The sequence below is a fragment of the Mauremys mutica genome, chromosome 12, assembly GCF_020497125.1.
Source record: "Mauremys mutica isolate MM-2020 ecotype Southern chromosome 12, ASM2049712v1, whole genome shotgun sequence".
Classification (NCBI taxonomy): domain Eukaryota; kingdom Metazoa; phylum Chordata; order Testudines; family Geoemydidae; genus Mauremys; species Mauremys mutica.
Genome location: NC_059083.1, coordinates 5,389,633 through 5,416,422, shown reverse-complemented (window position 1 = coordinate 5,416,422; position 26,790 = coordinate 5,389,633). Strand labels below are relative to the sequence as shown.

Genomic DNA, 26,790 nt, shown 5'->3' with positions numbered 1-26,790 from the left:
CGGTTGCAATAAATGGGTGTGTTCAGTCTAGAGACGAGGAGACTGAGGCAGGGCCTGATAACAGTCTCCAGATCTGTCTGAGGCTGTTCTGCAGAGAGCGGTGACCAGTTGTTCTTCACGTCCCCTGAGGGCAGAACAAGAAGGAATCGGTTTAATTGGCCACAAGGGAGATTTACATCAGTGTGACAGGTTCCCGGGGTGCAGCCTGGCCTGTGGCACTGCTGAGCCCTCCAGATCCCCAGCCTGGGCTGCCTCTCGCCCCGTGATGCTGATGTCGAGCTACAAGCCTGACAAGCCCTGTGCTGACACAGACACCTACGGGCAGGGACCCGCCCAGCCGTGTTACATGGCTCATCTCCCAGCCATTGACGAACCAGCAATAGAAGGCGCCAGCCAGTTCCCCCCAGCTCCAGCCCTGCCCCCCAGAACTGCACCGACTCCCACTGCTCCCGGCTCCCTGGGCAGTGCCGGTTCATTCAGTCGTTTGCCGTCCCCCAGTGCGGGGGGGACACACACTGGCCTTTGTAAGCTGAGAACCCCGGAGCTAGTGGACTGACCATCGTATGTATCCAAAGAGCTAAATAAGAACATAAATTATCTTTGTAATGGGATAGTGGGTCTCACGCCAGGTCCTGGTACAATGGGCATCTACATCACCACAAGGATTGTCCCTAATTATCTCCCTTCAGTGGGGTACGGGATACACGTCAGGGGATCCTGCTTCCCACACTCACAGTACAAGACCGAGGGGACGTTCAGTGCAGCTGAAAGGCAGCTAGTGTAAAGCTGAGAAAAGGAAACAACCTTTTTTTTTAAACACAATTATTAACCCCTGGAACTCACTGCCACATGGTGTTACTGAGTTTCATAAATGCATAAAGTTGAAGGCCAGAAAGGACCGTGAGATCATCACTTTTGAGCTCCTGTCTATCACCGCACAGGCACTGACTTTCTCATTCCCCCGGGGGTGTTTGACCCCGCTCTGCCCCGGGCCCTGCCCCCGCTCCACCCCTTCCCCAAGGCCCCACCCTGCCTCTTCCTGTCCTGCCCAGCCTCTTGCCACCCTTCCTCCACCTCCTCACCCCCAGGGCATCCTGCCTGCTGCTGAACAGCTGATCCCCAGTGGGTGGGAGGTGCTGGGAGGCAGGGCCAGCTAGCGGGTGGGAGGCACTGGGGGGTAGAGGGGGAAGCTGATCTGATGTGTGGAGTCAGGGGAGTCCCACCAAGGAATGATGGAGCCTCCCTGTGAGAGCACCCGTGGAGTCTGTGCCTATGTATCCCAGGTCCTTAAATTGCACACCATTATCCCAGTAACTTGTATTCACCCACGAAAGCTCCTGCTCCAATACGTCTGTTAGTCTATCAGGTGCCCCAGGACTCTTTGCTACACTCACAGTACAAGACCGAGGGGACGTTCAGTGCAGCTGAAAGGCAACTAGTGTAAAGCTGGGGTGGAGCGGGGGGGGGGGGAACGGTGGAAGCTGATCTGTGGGGCTGCTGCTGGGTGCTGAGCACCCACTATTTCTGTTCCACGGGTGCTCCAGCCCCCGAGCCCCCATAGAGTCGGTGCTGACGTGTGTCAGGTCCTTAAATTTCACCCAGTTATTCCTGTGTTTAGCCCAGTAACTTGTATTTGACTAAATCCTGACGTGTGTTGACTAAAGCACCTTCCAGAAAGCCAGTCAGTCCTGATTTACCGACATCAACAGACAGTAACACCTGAGGCTGCCTAGAAGTGGGGGGGGGAGCAGCGGTGCCCAAACCCACAGCCCCACCCCTGCTCCGCCTCTTCCCTGAGACCCCGCCCCCTGCTCGCTCCTCTCCGCCCCCTCCCCCATCACTCACCTTTCAGGCAGGTACCAAGGCAGAGAGCAGAGCTCGCCCACCTTTAAAAGTGATGGGGCCACGGCCCCCCTGTTCTGGTGCCCTGTCAAGAGACAGAGAATCCACCACTTCCCTGGGCAGTTTCTGCCACTGGTTAATGCACCCGCACTGCTAACAATGTCTGTCTGATTCCCATGGGCATTTCTCTGCCTTCAGCTTCCAGCCATTGGTCCTTGTGCTGCCTTTGTTTGCTAAACTGAGGAGCCCTTTAGTGCCAAGTCTGTTCTCCCCGTGACGGTGTTTGTACCCCACACTCAAGTGCCAGGGTTCTCTCAGGACAAGGCATTTTCACCAGCCCTCAAATCAGATTTGTGGGTCTTCTCTGCACCGGCTCCACTTTTTCAATGTCCATTTTAAAATGGGGACAGCAGAACTGGATGCAGTTTTCCAGTATTGGTCTCACCAGAATGAAGGGGAAGCTTGTAGTGTCCAAGCTGGTATTGGACCTATTCCTGGGGCAATAGAGAATTTAATCCTCCTGGCAGGGCCGGCTCTAGGTTTTTTGCTGCCCCAAGCAAAAAAAATTTTGGCTGCCCCCGGTCCCAGCCCTGGGCTCCCCCCCCACCCCCTCTGCTGCCCCAGCCCTGGGCTCTCCCCCCCCCCACTCACACCCCCTGCCGCCCGAGTGCTGGGCTTCCCCCTTTCCCCCCCCACCAGTGCCCTCCCCTCACCCCGCTGCCGCCCCAGCCCTGGGCTCCCCCCTTCCCTCCCACCAATGCCCCCCCCACACCTCCTGCCTCTCCAGTTCTGGGCTCCCCCCCCCACCTGCACCCTCCTTCCGCCGCAGCCCTGGGTCACTGGTAACTCGCTCCCAGGGCGGGTCATTCAGCAGGAATTTTGGACATGCACAGAACACAGACAGGATTGGTTCCCATATGGTTACAGAACTGCAGTAAAGGGGAACAATTTTCAGCTTGTGTGATTGGAGGAGATCTGGATGCAGATTATAAGACTCTCCTCCATAAATGAGGAAAAGTTGAGGTGCCTTTATTATTCTTTTGTTCCACTCTTTCTTTCATTGGGGAATTTGCCAATGCAATATCACTGTCTTCCTTTTAAACAAACAAACAAAAAAGAGGCAATGGCTGTTGAAAATAGCAATTCCAGTCCTAATAACCCCTGGGAAGCATTTCTTGCTCAATTTTATCCTACTTTTTCTACAGCAAGTTACAGTGGATCAGAATATTTGATTTGGGAGAAATAAAGTAACAGCTGCCCAAACTGAGCTTGAGCCCTCCTGAACTTTGAGGTGTTCAAATCTGGAAGGCAGGTGCTGGGGGTGGGGGGTGGGGCGTGGGCTCCGCGGGGGAGCACAGCAGCATGTATGCAGCAACGTGTCTGGCGTTGCGCGGAGCCAGACACGCTGGTCTGAGTGGCACGGTAAGGGGGCTGGGGGTTGGAGCAGGATAGGGAGTTCTGGGGGGGGCAGTCAAGGGACAGGGAGCAGGGGGGGTTAGATGGGTCAGAGAGAAGGGGGGGTGGATGGGTCAGGGGGGCAGTCAGGGGACAGGCAGCGGTTGGTTAGGCATGGGAGTCCCAGGGGTTTGTCAGGGGACAGGTAGGGGGTGGGGTCCTGGGGGGAAGTTGGGTGGTGTCTCAGGAGGGGGCAGTCAGGGGACAAGGAGAAGGGAGGCTCAGATAGGGGGTGGGGTCCTGGGGGGCAGTTAGGGGCAGGGGTCCCAGGAGGGGGTGATCAGGGGACAGGGAGCGGGGGTGGGGGATTGGATGGGTTGGGGTTTCTGTGGGGGGCAGTCGGAGGGAGTGGATGGTGGCAGAGTGGGGCTTCCCTCCCTCCCCGTGGAGTGTCCTGTTTTTTTAATGTTAAAATATGGTCTCCCTACCACTCACAGCACGCTGCCGCATGAGGTCCCCCTCCTTCCTTTCCAGTAGGTAGTGGCCAAGGGAATGCTGGGAAATGTAGTTCTTTCCCTGCTCCAGGGCTGGCTCTATAGGCAGGGAGCTAACCAGGGAACTACAGCTCCCAGAGCCCCCTGTTGGTTCTCAGCTCCCAGGCTGGATCCCTGCCGCCCCTGCAAATGGGCTGCCCCAAGCAGGTGCTTGCTTTGCTGGTGCCTAGAGCCGCCCCTGCCTCCTGGATCTGCTGAGCTACAGCCATTCACTAGAGTAAAATACATGTTAGTAAAACACAAACATGACCGAACTCCACAGTGAGTAACACTGGGTTGTTCTTCAGATGCGAGAGGGAGACGTTTCAGAACCCAGTGGCCTTTTCTTCTGACCTGAAATGGAGAATCAGGGAATCTTCTCAAAGAAATGCACCTCTGGAGACCATAGTGAAGAAATTCAAAGGTAATAAACAGTCACCTGGGGATTTTCTCACCTATGTTACACTTATAACTGACAGAGCTGAGGAAATATCTTCAGGACAATGATTGTGGACGGAAATCGTCAGCTAATCATTTGGAAGCTATGAATTCCCTACCCAGCTCTCAGTACGGCCCACACACACTGGGTTAGGGGCCTGCATTCGGACCCCCTGGGGGTTTCCTTTCTTAGCAGCTGTGAACATTAACCTGAGCGTGAGCTTCCTGCTGAATTCACTGTTTCTGGAGTATGTTTGTTTGGATTGTTTGTCTGCAAGGCCTCCTTTGTCACCACCGTCCCTCTCTTGCTTCAGAGCAGGGCTGGGGAACCTTTTTCTATCACGGGCCATTGACCCACAGAAAAAAATCAATTGCGGGCCACTCACCCACGCATGGATAGAGAGGGGGTGAGGAGGCTTGGGGCTTCCCCCGCAGCAGGCAGAGCTGGCGCTCGCGGCTCCAGCCCCGCGGGCAGTGGCACTGGAACAATTTTTGCAGTGGGGGTGCTGAAAGCCAATGGTCCCAAACTTTCCCTGGCACCCCACTTACCCCTTTCTGTGCCCTCCTCTCCCCAGAGCTGGGACCAAGACTGGGCCGTGACTCCGGGGGGGGGGGGGAGATGTGGAAAGGGATAAGGGGGCTGAGGCTGGGACCACAGCTGGGGGCAGGAGCAGAGTCCCTGGTGCAGGGCCAGCTGACGGGATCCTGTGTGCGGTGGCAGGCCTAGAGCCACGGGCAGGGGTCCGGCACCCTCCGCACTCTTAGTTCCTGTAGCTCTGCACAGAGGCTTGGGGCTTCAGCAGGGCCGTCCTTAGGCATAGGCAGAATAGGCAGCCGCCTAGGGCACCACAAGGTCTGGGGGCACCACTCTGCCGGGAGCCCAGACAGAAGGGAAGCAGTGGAGCATGTAAGAGCAGGCTGCTGGGTCCTAGAGAGAGCCGAATGCAGCACAGTCTGAGGGAGGGGATTGGCTGCTGGGGTCTCTGGGAAGGGGAGGGGGTAGGGGTTGGGGAAGGAGCTCACCTGTGAGTGTGACTCTTTCCCCCCCCCCCCCCCGGGCTGAGGTGAGGTGAGGCAGGCTCAGAGGCTCTGGAACCAGTATCCTTTGTTGTCCCCCATAACATCCATTCTTCTCCCCCCCTGCCCCATGGAGCACCCCCTCCTTTCTCCCTCCCCCCCAGAAGCATCCCCCTCTCTCTCCTCCCTCCCCTCCGTCAGGGCTGGGTTGGGTGAGGTGCTGGGGGGTAGGTGGGGGGAGGAGGCTGCCTGCCTGCTGAGGAATGAAAGTGAAAGTAACTCACTTCCTGGGCAGTGAGCCAGGACTGGAATGTCACACAGGGCTGGGCTGGGGTTAGCCAGATGTGTAAAACATCAGGACAGGGGGTTGGGGTAGGGTGAGCAGATATCCCTATTCTATAGGGCCAGTCCCAATTTTGGGGTCTTTTTCTTATATAGGCTCCTTTTACACCCCCCCCCCGGTCCTGATTTTTCACACTTGCTCTCTGGTCACTCTAGGTGGGGGTAATTGGTGCCTTTATAAGACAAAGCCCCAAATATCGGGACTGGCCCTATAAAATCAGGACATCTGGATCTGGTCACCCTAGCTGGGGAGCGCCTCTCCCCCGGGGCTGGCAGCTGCCAGCGATCCACCTCATCCGGGGGGAGCTACACAGGCAGGATGAGCTGCTGTGGCTCCATGGGTGACCTGTCCCTGAGATCAGATGCTGCGCTAACTTCACCATGGTCCGTAAGGCTGGTGGTGGTGCCCATTGGTGTGTGATTGGACCTGAGGGTTTGCTGCTGCTGTTGCCACTCTGCACCCCAAGAGGTGGATTTTGGGGTCTACTGCAGCTGTTGGACCAGCAGGCTGGGGGTGAGCCAAGCATGAAAGCAGTGCTGTGGTGCCATTTAGATTGTCATTTAACAACTTTGTTTGCCAAAAATTCTTGCTAACAATCCTGAATCCAATTTCAATATTTTTTTTAAATCAATATCTTAGCCAAAAACAGAAAATTAAGTTGTTGACAATTATTAGTGACAGGTTTGATTTGAGGCAGGGAGTGGGCCAGTTTTCATCAGAGAAACAAAAAATGTTGACTGACTTTCCTATAGCCTGTTACTCCTGATAAGAGCCCTCCAACAACTGTAATATGCTCATCTCCTTACTAGAGAATAAAGCAGGGGTCGGCAACCTACGGCATATGCGCCAAAGGTGGCAGGTGAGCTGATTTTTGATGGTACGCAGCGGCAGGCTGAGCAGCTCAGCCCATCACTGCTCTGGGGTTCCGGCTGCTGCCCTATTGCCAGCTGGGATACCGGCCGTCGGCCCCACTCAGCACCTGCTGCTGGCCTGGGGACCCCCAAGGAACCCCAGGCTGGCAGTGGGCTGAGCAGACCAGCTGAACCACTCAACCTGCTGTCAGCCTGGGGTTCCATTCATTCAGCCGGCAGTGGGCTGAGTGGGCTGGTGGCGGGCTGAGCAGGGCCGGTGGAGGGTTGAGTGGCTCAGTCTGCTGCCAGTCTGGGGTGCCGGCAGCACTCAGCCTACTGCTACTCTGGGGTTCCGGCTGCCGGCCCCTTGCCAGTCAGGAGCCCAGCCGCCGGCCCCACTCTGCCTCCTGCCGGCCTGGGTGAGCAGAATCCCAGGCTGGTAGCGGGCTGAGGGGGGTTGGCGGCCGGGATCCTGGCTGGCAGGAGTTGGTGGTCAGAACCCCAGACCAGCAGCGGGCTGAGCAGGGCCTGGGATCCTTGTCTAGGGTTCCAGCCACCAGCCCCGCTCAGCCCGCTGCCGGTCTGGGGTTTCATTTACTCAGCTGGCAGTGGCCTGAGCAGGACCAGTGGCCAGGACCTCAGATAATAACAATAGTTTATTTATTTAATATAGACATAGAGAGAGACCTTCTACAAACATTAAAATTACTGGCACGAGAAACCTTAAATTACAGTGAACTTGGCACACCACTTCTGAAAGGTTGCCGACCCCTGGTATAGACTGACCATATGTTGTACTAAGATTCTCCTGCTTTTTTTTTTTTCCTGTGAGTCAGTATAGCTTTTGCCAGCCCAGAAGTTGGGCAGCCACTGTTTTACGTTTTCACAATGTTTTCTTCAACTTTCATAAAGTAAATACATAGTTAATATGAGTTAAAAAGGCCAGGGACACTTCCTTGTGAAGAATCTGTACAGCAGATCATGCTAGAGCTGTGAAAATGTCAGTTTTTGATGGAACTTTAGAGGCAGTGATTTATCATGTATTTTATCATGTGAATGTGCTGCTATTGCTAATGTCTTTCCAAACAAAAATAAGGCACAATAGGACTTCTGTAACATTTCTGTGCTACCTTAATCTAGATGAGATGATTCTGTGCTGACTTCATTTTGGTCACTTTGTGCTTTACCTAGCAGTAAAACTAGGGTTATATTTTCCCACTGTTTGGAAACCCAGCTTATTAAACTGATTTTGCAGCCAAAAAAGCCAGAAAGATTGCTTTTAATTAAAAACAAATCTTTGTTTCAATACCTCTTCATATAAATTTCCAATAAAATTTTGACAAATTAAAAAAAATTATATTATTTGCATCATTCTGTCAAATCAGAATTTTTTCTATAGGGCTACTTCTTTAGTGCTAGTGCATCAGCATTACAGTGTGCTTAATTAAGTTAAACTGGTTTTAATAACGTGAATGTGGCAAGTTTTCCAATACTGTATGCTTATATTTGTGTTGCTAAGAGCAGATCAGGCACAGGGGCACCAGTTTAATAATCTCGCCTAGGGCACCAGAAATCCTAAGGACGGCCCTGGGCTTCAGTACTTGCAGCTCCAACCCTGCGGTTGGTGGGTGGGTGGAGGGCATGCTGCGGACCAGATGAAATTTAGCAATAGGCCAGATCTGGCCTGCTGGCCGAAGGTTCCCCACCCCTGCTTTAGAGATTCTCCACCTTTTATCCTCCTGAGCTGGAGATAAAGTGTCTGTGTGTTGGTCTGTCTGTGAATGATGTGTTGGTTTCAGATGAATGATGTAGAGGGTTTCTCTACACAGCAGTTAAACACCCCTGGCTGGCCCGTGTCCGCTGACTCTGGCTCATGAGGTTCAGGCTCGGGCTGGAGCCTGGGCTCTGCGACCCTCTCCCGTCACAGGGTCCCACAGCCCAGGCCTCTGCCCAACCCCGAACATCTACCCCGCAATGAAACAGCCCCATTGAAACAGCCCCAGCCCTGCAAGCCCAAGTCAGCTGCCATGGGCCAGCCACAGGTGTGTAATTGCTGGTAAAACATCTCTGGGTCTGTCATGTCACCTTAGGTCATGTCCTTAGTTTTTAATGTTTGGGGTTATTTTATAGTGAGGTGTGGAATGGTTTGTACTGGTCTGAATTGCACTTAACCTCCTTCACTACAACTTCATAAAGTTCCTTTTCTTTTCATTTTGCTTTTGTGTTAGAACATTAACAATGTGAATATATCCCTAAACACGACAACCTGACATTTCGTCTTTCACCCATTTCTTCCTCTAGACTCACTCTCGTCCAGACAGCGGTTGGAAAAAGGTACATTTCTGGGATCAAAGGGGGAGTGAAAACTTTCCTATGAATTATGGAGGCTCATTGGCAGCACCATAGTTCAGGTTTTGTTTCAATTTTGCATTTGACAGGAGCTGAGCAACATATTCCTGGTGGCTGCCCAGATCTTTCCTAAAAACAGAAAAGTCGATTCTTTTCTCTCTTAGAATTTAGAATTTGTAACTAGCGGTTGTGTTACCCAGATGGGATGGGCTGCGGGAGAGGGGGCGAGCAGTGTATCTCTGTAGAGAGCTAAGAGTTTAAAAATGAGCCTTTGGGAAAGTCAGAGAGGAACATCTCACCTCGTTCTCAGAACTCTTTATGCGCATACATCACATCCCCTGGCAATATTACTATTATTAGCAAATGCACAAGTGGTACAATGAAGAATGGGAAAATTCAACATACAAAAATAGACATTTCTGTTTTCTCTCTATAGGTCAAAAGAAAAAATGTTAAAAATGTCAGAAGGGGTTCGGTAGACATCACCTGTTCTCAGACAGGCCAACTCTCATGAATGAATCGTGAGAGATGCGATTTCTGAGTAAAATTAAGCCTCACTCATGATCTCACCATAGAGCCGTGGCTGAAAAAAATCCCGACATTTGAGAGCTCTAAAAATGAGGCTGAATTTTACTTAGAAATCCTGTCAGTGCCCTGGGGGCGGCTGGGGCTCCCGCTGTCGCCACCCCAGTGCGGCTGCTCCCCTGCCAGCCTGGGAAGTGGGAGAGGGGCCCCCACTGTAGCCCCCAGGCCTAGGCAGGGTGAAGAGCCCCAGGAGGAGCAGAGGTGAAGCCGTGAGGCTTTATTATGGCCTGGGGGCTGCAGGGGGCCTGACGTGATTGGGGGGTTGGTGGGCTTAGGGGGGGCTGTATTGCTGGTGGGGTCTGAGCAGAGGGTGAGTGCTGGGAGGGTGAACTGAGGGCGGTGGGGGAGGGGTGCTGAACTGATGGGGGGGGATGGTGGGGCTGGGGGACTGAATTGAGGGGGTTGGATGGGGACAGAGCTGATGGGGGCTGGGGACAGGATTAATTGCTGGGCAGGAGATGGGCAGATGGGGGGTGAGAGCTCCTGCAGCAGGAGCCAAAATCCCCTTCTCCAGGACAGGCGGGAGAGTGGGCAGCACTGACTGTCACATGCGCAGCCCTGGGGAGGGGCCAGGGGAGTTCAAACATCAAGAGACTGAACTAAAACCCACAACAGAATCCTTTAAAATGTCCTGATTGTTGGGCCAGTCTGGTGAGATTTGATCCCTTGAAGTCGGCAATACTGTACTAGCCATTGCGTAGCCGTGGGGCCAGCAGTGTGGGGTTTGGAAAGTCCCCGATAGAGCAGCACAAGCCGAGCAGCCGTTCAGTGAGTGTGCGGTGTCCTCACCCACCCGCAGCTACACACAGTCATGGGGGGCCGGTGGGGTCTCTATGAAAGCAGGTTTCTAGTGCTCAGCTGGCTGATCGCTAGGCGGGAGGGGGCTCTGCAAGGAGACGGGGTGTGACGAGTTGCATCATTGGACAGGGGGACGTTGGATTCCCTGTGATCTGCTGGGAGCCTCCTGTGCTGCCAGGGTCTCTGATCACGTCTGTGGGGAGAGGTGGGTGCAGGTGGGGAAAGGTTCCAGGGCCTGACTGTCAGGCCCTTTCGTGCTGCTCTGTCAGAGCAAAGGGGCCTTGATGTGCCTGGAAACAGACCCCAGAAAATAGCCCCGGTGCACGGGCGCCCCCCCCCCCCCCCCCCCCGTCCGTGTGAAGTTGGCACAGGGGCTCTTCAGCAACTCTGCTCCAGCCGTTATTGTAGCAGTGGGTTGGGGCCATGCTGGGGGCCAGGGCCGGCCCTAGGGGGGTGCGGGGCGGAAGTGACGGATTCGTCTCTTTCAAGACCGACCGCGCCAGCCAATCGCACCAGCCCGCGGGGCCCCCAAAGCGCAGGGCCCGGCGCGGTCACCCCGATTCGCCCTCCCCAGGGGATGGCTCTGCTGGGGCACAGACAGGAGGCATCACACTCTGGCTGCTCTCTGCTTCGCAGCCCTGAGGCCCCTGGAGCGAGGGGCCAGGCAGACTGAAGGAAGGACAAAGGTGGCTTAAAACCAGCTCCCTCTGACCCCCCTCGTCTCCCACCCAGCACAAGGATGGAATCACTGAGACTCCGACTCTGGGTCTGGGGCCTGGCTCAGCCGAGCTGATTCTTTCGCTCTGTCCCTGAACTGGCTCTGTCAGGGTGTGAATCCCCCCGGCCCATGGCTGAGATCTCAGCGCTGCTCCCTGTGCAGAGCTGGGTAAATCCGGGAGGGGGGAGGTTGCCTCATTCACCCCCCAGCTGGGGCAGGTTCTGTCACCGACATGATCAGACCCTGCCCCAGGGCTGAGCTCTGCCCCTCACGCTCTGATTCTCTCTCTGCAGCGAACGTGACTCTGGATCCAGACACGGCCCATCCCGAACTCATCCTGTCTGCGGATCGGAGAAGTGTGAGAAGGGGACTCACACTGCAGCACCTGCCTGAGAACCCTGAGAGATTTGACACTGAGCTCTGTGTGCTGGGCTGTGAGGGATTCACCTCGGGCCGACACTACTGGGAGGTGGAGGTGGAGGTGAAGGGGAGGAGGGGACACTGTGCTGTGGGGGTGGCCAGAGAGTCTGTGAGCAGGAAGGGACGGATCAGCCTTAGCCCTGAGGAGGGGATCTGGGCTGTGCGGTGCTGGGAGAATCAGTACCAGGCTCTCACGTCCCCTGAGCAGAGCATCCCCTTTCCCCCGAGCTCAGCGCCCCGCAGGATCCGGGTGTATCTGGACTATGAACAGGGGCTCGTGGCATTTTTCGATGCTGGTACCAGGGTCCCGATCATCATTTTCCCGCCGGCCTCTTTCGCCGGGGAGAGAATCCACCCGTTCTTCCGGGTTAGGGCTGGTGACCGGTTCTTCTGGGCTGGTGTTAGTGTTGCTGTCTGGGCTGGTGTTCGTGTCTGGCCTGGTTCTAGTGTGCGGCTCAGACTGTGTCCCTGAGGTGCCCACGAAACAGGCTCCTCTAGCCCCCACCCCCTGATCTCTATGACCCTGGAGGACTCAGACAGTCTCTCCCCCCGCCCCCACACAGACGGGGCTGAAGGGGGGTGACGCTCTCCCCGTAGCTCTATGGCTGTGGAGGTCTGTGTGTGGCGCTCTAGGATCAGTCTCTGTGCTCCTGGGAGGCCAACTCTGTGTGCAGTGTGTGTGGGGGTCCCACCAAGGAAGGAGGGAGCCCCTCTGTGGGAGGGACCCAGCCCAGCGCCAGGGAGAGACCCCTCAACTGGGGGGGGAGCAGGAGGGGAGGCCTGGCTGAAGGGGCTGGGGGAGGGGAGAGCAGGGGGGGAGCCTGGCGGGAGAGGGGGCTGGAGGGGACAGCCCAGAGGGCAAACCAGGCGCCAGGCGGGGGAGGTTCCCAGGAGACCAGGGGCAGGTGTCGCAGGGGAAGCAGAGCTGGGCAGGGAGGACCCAGCTGCACAGACAATGTCCTGCCCCTTGGCTTGGGGCGCACAGAGGCTGGGGACCCGTCGGGCCCCCCAGGGTTCCCCCAATCAGAGCCCAGGACTGGAGTCCTCTGCTCCCCTCCAGCGGCTCCTCCAGCTGCGTTAGCAGGACACTGGGTGGGGGGTTCGGACTGACGAGCTCCTAAGCGCCCTGGGGGCCAGCGTTTGAGTCTCGCCAACTGTTGAGAATAGGCCACTTCCACCTTAATTGAATTGGCTCGTTAGCACTGAGCCCCCACTCGGTCCGGCAGCTCCCCTCTGTTCACGTGCCGTGTGTTTATACCACCCCCCTGTATGTTCCACTCCCTGCAGCCGATGAAGGGGGTTTAGCCCACGAAAGCTTCTGCCCAATAAACGTGTTGGTCTCTAAGGTGCCACAAGGACTCCGCGCTGTTTTTGCTGACACAGACTAACACGGCGACCGCTCTGAAACCCTCTGAGATCTGTGGTTCCTGACACAGACCCAAGGGAGGATAAGACATTGATCTGTGGGCCAGGGGGTGGGGGTGCAGGCTCTGGGAGGGGGTTGGGGGGTGGGAGGGGGTATGTGGGGTGGGGGTGCAGGCTCTGGGAGGGAGTTTGGGGGCGGGAGGGGGTGGGGGTGCAGGCTCTGGGAGGGAGTTTGGGGGCAGGAGGGGGTGGGGGTGCAGGCTCTGGGAGGGGGCCGGGGGGTGCAGCGCTTACCTGGGGCTCCAAGGGGAGCGGGTCCGGGGGCCTCCGCGAGCTGCTGCCCCCAGGCACAGCCCTGCAGCTTCCCATTGGCCGCGGGGTCGCTCGGGGTGGGGGCAGCACACGGAGGCCCAGCCCCGCCCCGGAGCCGGCAGACCCTGTGCGGGGCAGCACCCGGGGGCAGCAGGTGGGGCCAAGCGAGAGACCCGGCCCCAAAACTGCTGGTGCCCCACAAGCCACATTGGGGAGGCTCGCGGGCCGGGAACTCGAGACCCCTGCAGTAGAACATGATACTGGGGGGAGATGGGGGGGGACAAAGAGGGAATGATGGGGTGGGGGGGAATTCAGGGCCTCACACCTAATTAGTGGAGCCCTGCAGGCTGCCTCCACTAGTTAGGTGCCTTCTGACCTGGACCCTGGAGCAGAGGTGGAAGAAGTGATGGGAGAAATAGGGTGTAGGTGGGGGTCAGTGAGGTGAGGGGTGTTGGGGAGTTTGGGGTGTCCCAGCCCCAGGCTAGGCCGGACAAGAGCAGGCTGCGGGGGGCGCAGGCTTTGCAGGGGGTGCGAGTTGCTGGCGTTTTGGGGCATGGTGAGGATGTGGCTACATGGTAGTGATCTGATGGATAAAGCTCAGCAAGCCACGGTTAACAGAAATCTGTGAGTGTATTTTGCTTGGTGTCACTTTAAGAAGCTGCTTTCATGCTATTGACTTTGTCCTAGATCCTGATCCCGCCAACAGCTCTGCCTGTGGAGGGCTCCCGTGCACTGGTCTTTGCGGGATCGGGGTGTTGCCGGCACAGAGGGCCCGAGGGGGCAACAGCGGGGTTCGTTGCCTGGTGTGCATCGCACTAATTAACACACCAGGGTGGAGAAGCAGACAAAGTTTATTCAAGATCCCGAAAAGGCACTAGGAGACCAGCAGGTCTCAAATCAAGCGTGCTGATACAAGCAGTTTTCCCTTTTTATACCCAAGTTGTTTGTTTCAGCTTAGTTTCTCCCTTCCTCCCCTCCCTCCCTCTCCCCCTGTAGCAACCTTGGCTGCTGCAATAGTAGCTTGTTAGTAATTTTTCCTTCTGCATTTTATCTTGTCCTTCAGTTTGAGGCATGTAGGCTCCCCCCCCCCCCATCACTAGCGCTTTTGACCGGTTTGAGCTGTGCTGCAGCTGATAGCTAAATAGCTGACTCTTACACATCCCGTTTTTCGGCTGCTGGCATTTTAGGTTGGTTAAAGTTCAACATGGAGGAGCTTTGGTTCACTTTGGCCTAGAGCAGGAGGGCTTCATCAACACTCGTGGTCTTCCACCCCCCCCCCCCCAAGTTACCTAGAGTTATGCCTAGAGACACCAACAAGGGCTTTGGTGAATGAATCCTGGAGCAGAAGCATGTGGGGAGGCCTCGCTCCTGACATTGGCACGGTTACATCTCAAACCAGGTTTCCACAGGACGTGTTCCAAAGAAAAGGATTCTTTGAACAACAGAATTCTTGTGGAGGTTTGTAGACAGCTGAAAACTGTGATCCTCATGATTTGTAAAAAAAAAATATCCGGTGTTACTAATTAATACATAGGAAATTGTTAAAACTGGAGGAACTTTACCGCGGGTGCTGTTTATTTGTTCGGCCTTTCAATTAGAATTGGGTTCCAGACAGGTGATGGCCACGAAGTTTTAGAATTTGTTTGGGGAGAGCTATTGGAAGCCATTACGGCCACATCTTTGTGATCTGGTGTAGTTCCAGCTCTTCCGAGGGCTCCCATTGACTCGTAGGTACCAAGCACTAGGTGTGGTGCTTAGGTGTTTTGGAGCAGGAAGACCTTATCTGCAAGGTCTTTGAAGCAGGGATCTGTCTGCAAACTCTGAAGCCCTGTGTCAATGTGCTCCAGGGCTTCTACTCTGAGTTTTTGGGTCAGTTGGTCGGTCTCTAGGGCTCTGTTGCATTGCACAGCCTGGGTCCTAGACCCTCATTTAAAATACCCATCACCAACCACTTGATGTTCTACTTCCCTTCGTATTTTCAGTGTTGTCACGTGTTTGTTTGTGGGTTGGTTTGCTGTCTGTGCCACTTGATTCGTTATTTTTTACTGTTCTCCGTGTGCAGTATTCATCAAAGTAAGAGCTGACAACCCAGAGAAATTGTGTAGGCCTGAGCGAATGCCTTTTACTCTCCTTTCCAGTATCAGACAATATTCATGATATTTGTGAGGAGTGTGTGACTATTTCTAGTATCAGAGGGGTAGCCGTGTTAGTCTGGATCCCTGATGATGCCACAGCGCGTCTGGTTGCTGAGCTCTGACTTTATCCTCACACACAATTATTTCAAATTTGGTGACAATATAAACCTCCAGATCAGTGGCACCGCTATGGGCACCGGCATGGCCCCACAATATACCAACATTTTTATGGCTGACATGGAACAACGCTTCCTCAGCTCTCGTCCACTCACGCCCCTTCTCTACCTACGCTACATCGATGACATCTTCATCATCTGGACCCATGGGAAGGAAACCCTGGAAGAATTCCACCACGATTTCAACAGCTTCCACCCCACCACTCAGCTTGGACCAATCTACATGGGAGGTCCACTTCCTAGACACCACGGTGCAAATAAGTAATGGTCATGTTAACACCACCCTATACCAAAAACCCACCGACCGCTATGCCTACCTTCATGCCTCCAGCTTCCATCCCGGGCACACCACATTGTCTACAGCCAAGCACTGAGGTACAACCGCATCTGCTCCAACCCCTCAGACAGAGACCAACACCTACAAGATCTTCACCAAGCATTCTCAAAACTACGATACCCACACGAGGAAATAAGGAAACAGATCAATAGAGCCAGACGTGTACCCGGAAGCCTCCTGCTGCAAGAGAAGTGCAAGAAAGAAACCAACAGAACCCCACTGGCCATCACATACAGTCCCCAGCTAAAACCCCTCCAACGCATCATCAGGGATCTACAACTCATCCTGGACAATGATCCCTCACTTTCACAGGCCTTGGGTGGCAGGCCAGTCCTCGCCCATAGACAACCTGCCAACCTTAAGCATATTCTCACCAGTAACTGCACCGCACCACAGTAACTAACTCAGAAACCAATCCATGCAACAAACCTCGATGCCAACTCTGCCCACATATCTACACCAGCAACACCATGACAGGACCTAACCAGATCAGCCACAACATCACCGGTTCATTCACCTGCACGTCCACCAATGTAATATACGCATCATATGCCAGCAATGCCCCTCTGCTATGTACATTGGCCAAACCGGACAGTCTCTAAGGAAAAGGATAAATGGACACAAATCAGACATTAGGAATGGCAATATACAAAAACCTGTAGGAGAACACTTCAGCCTCCCTGGACACACAATAGCAGATTTAAAGGTGGCCATCCTGCAGCAAAAAAACTTCAGGACCAGACTTCAAAGAGAAACTGCTGAGCTTCAGTTCATCTGCAAATTTGGCACCATCAGCTCAGGATTAAACAAAGACTGTGAATGGCTTGCCAACTACAAAAGCAGTTTCTCCTCCCCTGGTGTTCACACCTCAGCTGCTAGAAGAGGGCCTCATCCTCCCTGACTGAACTAACCTCCTTATCTCTAGCCTGATTCTTGCCTGCAGATTTATACCTGCCTCTGGAAATTTCCACTACATGCATCCGACGAAGTGGGTATTCACCCACGAAAGCTCATGCTCCAATACGTCTCTTAGTCTATAAGGTGCCACAGGACTCTTTGCCACTTTGACTATTTCTAGTGGACTTGTAGCTCTGTTTAGCATCTTAAAGCTGAGCGTCTGCGCAGATAATACGCCAGCAAGAGGGATAGTTTTGTGAACTGCAAAAGCCCAGAGCATGCTCGTGTTTTGGCAGTTGCTTCATTTTTTCAGAGCCGCTTTTCTTAAAGCTGTAGTGGTCTCTGGTAGGCGTAGGTTATTAAACTGGGCCTCTGGTGCATCGTTTTTATGCTTTTACTTAATGGCCATGACTTTGTTTTAATTATGTAGCAGTTTTCAGTAGGCCACATTTTGGTGTGTTTACTAGCTTGAGTTGTTAGAAAGGATGATAAAATACATGTGAACAGGGCGGGCAGGTGGGCAGGCCTTCAAGGGGCAGCCCTCCCTGTTATCTGGGAGGGTGAGAGGGGCTGGGAGCCAGGACTCCTGGGTTCTATCCCTGGCTCTGGGAGGGGACCAACTAGATGGCCTCATCTCGTCCAGAGCAAGTGGAAAGAGCCAAGGGGAGCTGCCACGAGATGATGTCCTGCCTGCAAGAACAAAATAAGTCTGAGCATCACAGACAGATGTTGGGTCCAGCTGTTAGCAGAGGCCAGCTGTTATCCAATCTGTGCACTGTTACACCTGGGCAAGTACAGAACAACTCCACTGGTGCAGCGGGATCGCTCCGGATTCACACCAGGATCACTGAGACCAGAATCCAGCCCTGACTCCATTGATGGCAACAGGGTCACTGAGATCAGAATTGACTCTGGCTACATTAATGTCAGTGGGGTCACTCCAGATTCACACCCAGGTCACTGAGATCAGACTCTGGCCCTTTATGTTATTCCTCACAAACGGAAAAGTTCTGTGGCCCCTTCAGGTCTGAAGGATCTTCTACTAGACAGACTGATTCCTTCCCTGCATTGCAAGTACGGGTCTAACCTTCCCCCTGCTGTTCTGAAATCCAAGGCGCATCAGCTCGAGGAAGCAGCGTCAGGTCTGTAATGTAAACGTTTTCAATAGGAAAGTCCTCACATAACCACAGAACAAAGGAGGGCCCTGGTTCCCCGCCGTGTTGCTAATTTAACAGGAAGGTGACTCTCCGTGTCACCAGCTCTCGTGGGAGATTTTAGCCTTGACGACTGGAGAATGTGATTTTTTTTTAGACCCATCCCTCCCTGCCTTCGACTGCCTTCCCCGCTCCACAGGGGTTTGGGGTACAGGTGGGGCAGGGAGCAGCTCCGTGCCTCAGGTGGGCATGGAAATGGGTGTGGGGCTGAACCGACGTAGGGCAGGGTCAGATGCAAGGGCTGGTGCCAGCAATGAATTGATGTGGCAGCTTAACAAACTCTGCAGTTACCCATAGGCCAATGAACCGGCTGATGGAGCCACTGGCATCTTCCCGCGTAACCGCAGCCCAGCTCCACCCTGTCCATCGCCCCAGTGGGAGAGAACGTGCTGACACTCTACTGACGGGTCTTACATCCCAGCAAGAAAGGAATAAAATAGGAGTGGTGGGGGGGAAGGGGGTAAACGGGGTGGGCACACAGAGCCCCTGGCGTGGATGGCAGAGGGGGCATACAGACGCCATACTGAGCGGGGAATGGGGGACTCTGGGAAGGCACACCGAGCCCCTGGCATGGGTACTCCTAGGGGAATCCTGTGCCAAAAAAATAAACATTCTGTGCACAATATTTTACAATTCTGCATATTTTCTCTCTCAGCGTAACACAGTATAACCTGCCCGTTCAAATAACTTTGATAATTCATTACAAACGCACCAGTCAGCAAGTCTGTCTGTAACAATCCAGACAACAACAAAGATTCCCCCCGGAGTAGAGAGTTCAGGAAACCCCTGCGACAACCCAGTGCCTGTTTCTCTGTTAGGCTTTTGTTGGGCACCTCAGTCTGGGTGCGTCACACGTGCCAGTTGGGCACATCTGGGGGGGAAACGCTGCCCCTCCGGTGTCCTTTTTTTTCCTTGACCCTGTAGGGTTGCCATATAGAGGTTCCCAGATAGATGACACTGCTGGGAGGGGGGTAGTTGGGGGGGTACAGTTGAGGGATGGTGGAGGGCGGGTTCGTGTACTCGGAAGGGGTGTTTGGGGGGTGCTGGAGGGGATCCAGGGCCCAGGGATCCAGAGGCAGACACAGCCTGATGCTGGTCAGACCAGGCTTGGACAGAGTTTCCTGTGGTGATTTCAGTGCTGGGCTGTGCAGGGCTGACAGCGCCCAGGGCTCCGTCCCCGCCAGGCCAGGTGTTCCACACACTGCGGGACACGCCGCTCCTTCTTTCAGAGCGTGCCAGGACCACAGCTGCCAGGAAGCCTCCAGCTCTCCCTCCACACCCCGTCCTCCCTGCAGTGTCCTCTGCTTGTGAGCTGGGGAGCTGGGCTCTGCCGGGTCCAGGGGCCCCTAGCGGCGGCCAGCAGCTCTGCAGCACCAGTTCTGCGGAGAACAATGAAATTCTGTGCAGAACAGTAATTCTGCAAAAAATCTGAATTGCGCAGTGGTGCAGAATCCCCCCCCCCCCCGGAGTAATCATGAGAGACAATGGTTTGGGGTGGGAGGGAATGTGGGATACACAGATCCCCTGCCACAGCAGGGAAGAGGAGAGATGACAGGTCACACAGAACCTATGGCAAGGTGGATGGGAGACCCTAGTGTGACACTCTGTGCCCCAAAGAGACACTCTGCACCCCATGTTCACCATGGGGCCCTGATCCCCGTTGGGGCCCATAGGCGCTCCTGTAATACAAACAATAATAGTGAGGAATTAATGTGCTGGATGCAGTAGGCAGACAGGGCTGCACTGAGGACTTTTCTGACTGGATCAGCTCTGGGAATATTGTCTGTGTAGCGTCCGGTCTCCTCTCTCTGACAGTAGCCACAGTTAACTGCTTCAGAGGAAGGTATAAGAATTAGGCAGTAGGAGATGTTGGATAATCTCCCCGCAGGGAACGTTCTCTCCTGACCTGCGGTAGCTGACGGTTTTCACTCTGAAGCGGGAAGGTTAGAGCCTCACCAGATCCTGAGGGTTTGTTTCTTAATCCTCACTATCTAATTCGTTGCTGGACTCATTCTCCATTGCAAGTGTCGGAGCCTTCTTTTTAATCTTCCGGAGCGGTTGGGCGCGAGCTTGTCTTGTGGCAGGGAGTTCCACCGGCCAAGTGTGCCTTGTGTGATCAGTCAGTTTGTTGCCTTTCAGTTTCACTGAATGTACGTTTCATGTACTTACCTTCAAGTACATTGGCCTTCTTTTTTCCATTTTTTAAAACTCTAGAGCTTGGTGCTACAGAATCAGTCTTGACATCCCAGGAGTTGTTTTCTTTAGAGACTGATCCACCCCAAGTTTATGATCGGACCAGGACAGGTCCTTCTCCTCACCACACGTCATTTACCCTCCTCCTCACACACACACAAACCCCTGTGTCCTGAGTGTAATTGGTGCAGTGACGCTGCCTGAGTCTGCAGAAAGCCTGAGCCCATTGCTCTGAGAAGGGAGACCTACCCTATGCACGTCAATGGGGCGATAACTCCTATGCCCAATGTAGAAATCGTGATATATTTCACTGCCCATTAAAGCCCTGAGAAAAGGGGGCGTCGGACTATGACAATCACCACATCTCATTTTGTCAGGCCAAGTGGTGGCGTCTGGGGGATACCACTGCTTACTGGGCTTATCTCAGAGGGCAGAAGAACTGGTCCAGCCACCTAGCACTGTCTACACAGAGACTTAGGTCAGCGTAACTGCACCGGTGGGGAGTGGATTTTTCTGCTGATGGATGTTTTTAGCCCAGACCAGATTCGGCTCGGTGGTGCTGGAGTCCCCGAGCTCCCTCCTACTCCCCATTCAGGAGCAGTTTGGGCCGGGACGCGGGAGAAGCTGGACTGCGAAGTGCTCAGAGCTGAGCCTGCTGGGATCCGGAGAGAGCGGGTTAGTCACAGCCCCGCTGGCCCCGATCCCGGTCTGATTTGCTGGGTGAGAATTTCACTAGGCCAGGGGCTTTTTTTCATTTCTTTATTAAAAAAAACAACCCACCTCCCCCCATCCCCTCTGCCTGCCCACCAGGGGCGGAGAAAAGCCTGACCACGAACGGCCTGGCTGCACCCGCTTCCTCCTGCCAGCGATGCTGGAAACCAGAGCCCGGTGCTGAGTGCAGCCAGCAGTGACTGCGCCAGGCGGCTCCTCGGAGGGTCACTCAGGCAGCCCCGGGGGACCTGAGGTTTGCGCAGGGTGGGCGAGATGTCGCCTTGTAAGGGGATGGGGAAGTGCAGGGACTGGACCCATTGGCTGTCACATTCTCACCCCCTTCCCCAGCTTAGCCTCCTCCTGCCCCCCGTTTCGCTAGCAGGGGGCAGGACGTCGGAGCTGCTGAGCTCACTGCATCCCCCAGGGCTCCTGGACCCCTCCATGGGCCCCACAACCTTCCAGGGAACCCCCCCCCCAGGGGCTCTGCGCCCCCGTCCATTCCCCTCCAGGCCAGAGACTCTAATGTTCTATGTTCTCCTTAGCGTTTACCTGGCCCTCTGCCTGTGAAAGCCCTGCCCAGATACACTAACACAGTCAGCGTTAGCGCACACCCAGGGTAGGTGTGTAAGTATTACTACACCACTTACAGATGGGGAAACCGAGGCAGGGAGGTGCAGTACCTTGGTCATGGTCACACAGCGCATCAGTCACACCAGACCTCACTGCTTCTACTCGAGCCGCCCCTCTTGGGGCCAGGCCTGACGGGGCCTGGGCTTACAGACCTTCTCCCATCTCACTCTGTCGGGATCCTCTCTCTTCCCAGAGGAGCAGCTGGGTTAAAGCCGGGTCAGGTTTCCTTCAGCCCAAGCAGGAGAAGCTGCAAAGCACTGACCAGAGAAACGGGCCGGCAGGAGATGAGCTACAGTCAAAGGAGAAGGGAGAGGCCGGCCAGGCAACATTGCTCCGTACTCAGGGTACTCTGGGTGCGGCTACACAGGGGTAAAAGCTCCGTCTGCGCCGCTCGGCTGTGGCTGGCCCGGTCACCTGATTCAGCTCCGCGGCGCTCAGGCTGCCGGGCCAAACACGGCCGTGTAGACGTCCGGGCTCGGGCTGGAGACCAGCTTCTGGGCCCCTCCCCTTCCTCGGGTTCCCAGAGCTCGGGCGCCAGCTGGAGCGTTTCCACAGCAGTTTTTCAGCCCTGGAGGCTGAGCCCCGTGACCCTGAGTCAGCTGAGGGGCTTTTAGTCCTGTCCGGTCGGACCCTGCCCGGACCTGAGCCCCAAGGCCAGGCTCGGGGGTTTCTGACTCACTCGTGCTCAGCGGGAAATTCTGCAGAACAGCTTCAGAGTTTCAGTGCATCAAATATGAAAGTGTCTCAGCCCAGCAGTTCCCCGGTGAGTTATTTCTCTGAACTCCAACTCGTTTCCCTCGACCCCCATTCCCATCTTTCGAGGTGTCTGGACTTCTTGAACTGAGGGCACAGAACTGCATCGTGGGGGACGAACGGAGGCTTTGGCTGGTGGGAAGGGAGCGGCTGGGGCTTGGCTGGGGCAGCAGGGAGGCCGGTTGGGAGTGGGGGAGAAGCGAGTGAACTGGCTGTTGCTGGTAAAAAAAGACGGTTACTCACCTGTAGTAACTGTTGTTCTTCGAGATGTGTTGCGCCTATCCATTCCAGTCAGGTGTGCGCGCCGCGCGTGCACAGCTTCTCCGGAACATTTTTACCCTAGCAACTCCGGCGGGCTGGCTGGCGCCCCCTGGAGTGGCGCCGCCATGGCGCTGGTTATATACCCCAGCCGGCCCGTCCGCTCCTCAGTTCCTTCTTGCCGGCTACTCCGACACTGGGGAAGGAGGGCGGGTCTGGAATGGATAGGAGCAACACATCTCGAAGAACACCAGTTACTACGGTGAGTAACCGTCTTTTCTTCTTCGAGTGATTGCTCCTATGCATTCCAGTCAGGTGATTCCCAAGCCTTACCTAGGCGGTGGGGTCGGAGTGAGACGTGGCAGAGCGCAATACCGCAGAGCCGAAGGCTGCGTCGTCTCTGGATTGCTGCACCAACGCGTAGTGGGAAGCGAAGGTGTGGACAGAAGACCAGGTGGCTGCTCTACAGATGTCCTGGATGGGAACATGGGCCAGGAAGGTGGCCGACGAGGCGTGCGCCCTCGTCGAGTGTGCGGTGAGTCGGCACGGGGGGACGCGAGCAAGCTCATAGCATGTTCGTATGCAGGACGTCACCCAGGATGAAATCTGCTGCGAGGAGACCGGCTCGCCTTTCATGCGGTCGGCGATCGCCACAAAGAGCTGGGTCGAACGCCGGAAGGGCTTCGTCTGGTCGATGTAAAAAGCGAGGGCCCTGCGGACGTCCAGGGTGTGGAGCTGCTGCTCGCGAGGTGAGGCGTGCGGCTTCGGAAAGAAGACCGGGAGGAAGATCTCTTGGTTGAGATGGAAGGCCGACACCACCTTGGGGAGGAAGGTCGGGTGTGGTCGAAGTTGCACCTTGTCCCCATGGAAGACAGTATACGGGGGACCCGCCGTCAGGCCGCGGAGTTCCGAGACTCGTCTGGCGGATGTAATTGCCACGAGGAAGGCCGTCTTCCAGGTGAGATGAAGCAGAGAGCACATGGCCAGGGGCTCGAAGGGTGGTCTCATCATCTGAGCGAGAACCAGGTTCAGATCCCAAGTTGGAGTAGGATGACGTACCGGTGGGTATAGACGGTCTAGCCCTTTAAGGAAGCGGGCAACCATTGGGTTAGAGAAGACGGACCGACCTCCTATGGCGGGCCGAAAGGCTGACAGAGCCGCCAGGTGCACTTTTAGGGAAGAGATCGCGAGACCTTGACCTTTCAGGTACCAGAGGTAGTCGAGGATGGTCTGGATGGGGGCCAAGAATGGGTTAAGACCTCGTTGGTCGCACCAGAGTGCGAAGCGTTTCCACTTCGCGAGGTAGGTAGAGCGTGTCGAAGGCTTCCTGCTTTCGAGCAGTACTTCTTGTACTGGCAACGAACAACCCCTTTCTGCGTCGGTCAACCACTCAGGAACCAAGCTGTGAGATGCAGCGACTGCAGGTTCGGGTGACAAAGCCTGCCGAGGTCCTGAGTGATGAGGTCCGGCCATAGCGGAAGGGGAATGGGTTCCCGAACCGACAGCTCGAGCAGCAGGGTGTACCAGTGCTGTCTCGGCCAGGCCGGAGCGACGAGTATTACGCGGGCCCTGTCCCTCCGAAGCTTGAGTAACACTCGGTGGACGAGCGGAAACGGGGGGAACGCGTAGAGGAGGGGATCCGTCCATGGCAGGAGGAACGCATCCGAGAGGGAGCCCAGAGCTTGACCCTGGTAGGAGCAGAACCTGTGGCATTTCCTGTTGGCCTGGGAGGCAAAGAGGTCTATCTGGGGAAACCCCCACCTCTGGAAGATTGTGTAAGCCACATCTGGGCAAAGGGACCACTCGTGGGAGGCGAAGGACCTGCTCACACGGTCGGCCAACGTGTTCTGCACCCCTGGCAGAAAAAACGCTTCGAGGCGAATCGAGTGGGTCACGCAAAGATCCCATAGGAGCATCGCCTCCTTGCAAAGCGGGGAGGATCGGGCTCCGCCCTGCTTGTTGACATAGAACATTGCTGTGGTGTTGTCCGTGTACACCGCTACACAGCGGTCCTGAAGGTGGGTCCGAAAGGCGAGACACGCCAGACGGATCGCTCTCAGCTCCCGGACGTTGATGTGGAGGGAGAGCTCCTGGGCTGACCAGAGACCCTGGGTGTGCAGGTCTCCTATGTGAGCCCCCCATCCAAGCGGACGGGCGAGGAGGGTGGAACGGGACCCCTGCGCAGACAATCTCCGGATCCAGCCACCAGGTGAGCGTCTGGAGAGTGGGCTTTGCAACCATCTCCACCATGTCTATGGGGTCGCGATGGGGGCGGTACACCGATGCCAGCCACATTTGGAACGGGCGAAGTCGCAGCCGTGCGTGCGCGGTCACAAACGCGCACGCTGCCATGTGACCCAGGAGGCGCAGGCAGGATCTCACCGTTGTTGTAGGGAAGGCCTGCAGTGTCCGTATGAACGAGACCATCGTCTCGTGCCGAGGACGAGGTAGGCAGGCTCTGGCCAAATTGGAGTCGAGGACCGCTCCTATGAACTCCACCCTTTGTGCTGGAACTAAGCTGGACTTTTCGGCGTTGATAAGCAGGTCTAGAGACCGGAACAGATGCAGTACCTCGGTCACCTGAGCCGCTACCAGCTCGTGGGAGCGACCGCGAATCAGCCAGTCGTCGAGATACGGGTACACATGAATTCGACGACGGTGGAGGGCTGCGGCCACGACCGCCATACACTTGGTGAACACTCTCGGTGCGGTGGAGAGGCCGAAGGGTAGTACCGCAAACTGGTAGTGAGCTTCGTTGACCACGAAGCGCAGGTAGCATCTGTGTGGGGGGTAAATTGCCACATGAAAGTATGCATCCTTCATGTCGAGGGCGGCAAACCAGTCTCCCGGATCCAAGGAAGGAATAATGGTCCCCAAGGTCACCATACGAAACTTGAGCTTGCACAGGTGTCTGTTGAGCTCCCGGAGGTCTAAGATGGGACGAAGGCCTCCTTTCGCCTTGGGGATTAGAAAGTATCTGGAATAGAATCCCCTGCCCCGCCTGCTGCGAGGCACCTCCTCGATAGCACCCACGCTCAACAGAGTCTCGACCTCCTGTAAGAGGACTTGCTCGTGAGAGGGGTCCCTGAAGAGGGACGGGGAAGGTGGGTGGGAGGGAGGGGGCGAAATAAACTGCAGACGGTAGCCGTGCTGGACGGTGTTGAGGACCCAGCTGTCCGATGTTATGGAACACCACGCCTGGAGGAAGCGGGAAAGGCGACTTGAAAACAATAGGGATGGATCCGGGGGGGAGAGTGGTGGGCCGTCCTCGGGCGTCCCAGCAAAAGGCCGGTTTTGGGCCTTGAGGAGCCTTGGAGGAGCTCTGGGCCTGGTTACGCCGACCTCCCGATGGTCTGCGGCGGAAGGGGGCCGCTCGGTGATTATTAAATGGCCGAGACCTGGCTTGGGTGAAGGGCCGGTAGGGCTGCTGCCGGAACGATCGTCTCTGGGTGGCCGGCGTGTGCATGCCCAAAGTACGAATAGCAACCCTCCCATCCTTCAGGGTCTGAATTCTCGTGTCTGTCTTTTCTGAGAAGAGACCCTGTGTCTCAAAGGGAAGGTCCTGGAGGGTGTATTGTACCTCCGGCGGCAAGGTGGAGGATTGCAGCCACGCAATACGCCGCATGGTTTTCCGGAAGCCATAGTTCTGGCTCCCGAGTCCGCGGAGTCCACGGCCGCTCGAATTAAGGTCCGGGAGGCTGTCTTGCCCTCGTCCAGGAGCGCCGAGAATTCCCGGCGGGAGTCCTGCGGGGTCAGCTCTGCAAATTTACTCAGGCACCCCAAGATGTTGAAAGTGTACCGGGAAAGGAGGGCCATTTGGTTCGCAATGCGGAGCTGAAGGCCTCCCGCTGAATAGATTTTTCGCCCCAAGAGGTCCATGCGCCGCGACTCCTTGGATTTTGGCGCAGCGGCCAGCTGTCCGTGCCTTTCCCGGTCGTTCACGGACTGGACAACTAGAGAGTCCGGGGTTGGGTGCACATACAGGTATTCGTACCCCTTGGGCGGAACGGAATATTTCCTCTCCACCCCTCGCGTCGTGGGGGGGACGGAGGAAGGCGACTGCCAGATGGTAGCATTATTCCGCTGGATTGTACGGATAAATGGCAGTGCTACTCTCACGGGGACCTCCGCTCCCACGACATCGGTGATTGGGTCATCGACCTCTTGGACCTCCTCAATGGGCAGGTTAATGGCCTTCGCTACCCGTTGGAGAAGGTCCTGATGCGCTTTTAGGTCAATAGGCGGGGGTTCGGATGGTGATGCCCCCGCCACCGCCTCGTCAGGTGAGGAGGACGAGGATTGGCCTGGCAGCACCTCTTCAGGTATCTGCTCTGCCCCTGGGCGATCAGCCACCAGTGCCTCCTGCCCCAACGGCGGGCCTTGAGGGGAGGTGGTCTGTCCTGTTGGAGACGGGGGGGGCCTGCTGATAGTGGCCTCCGGCACCGAACGTGCCGTACCCGGCTGTCTCGGTGGAAGAGGGGGCCCTTGCTCGTGTTGGGCCCAGGGTACCCAAAATCCCC

At 55.8% G+C, this 26,790-nt stretch overlaps 1 protein-coding gene across 1 annotated transcript in view; it reads left to right on the top strand.

Annotated features, from left to right (window-relative positions):
* The window catches only part of LOC123345834 (E3 ubiquitin-protein ligase TRIM41-like), a 34,683-nt gene extending 8,180 nt beyond the window's left edge, over positions 1-26,503 (top strand). The window contains exons 5-8 of the mRNA XM_044982892.1: positions 4,079-4,194; positions 8,721-8,753; positions 11,163-11,656; positions 26,378-26,503. Of these exons, the coding sequence (XP_044838827.1) occupies positions 4,079-4,194; positions 8,721-8,753; positions 11,163-11,656; positions 26,378-26,503 (769 nt within the window). The remainder of the gene's footprint in view (positions 1-4,078; positions 4,195-8,720; positions 8,754-11,162; positions 11,657-26,377) is intronic.
* The last annotated feature ends 287 nt before the right edge of the window (positions 26,504-26,790 follow it).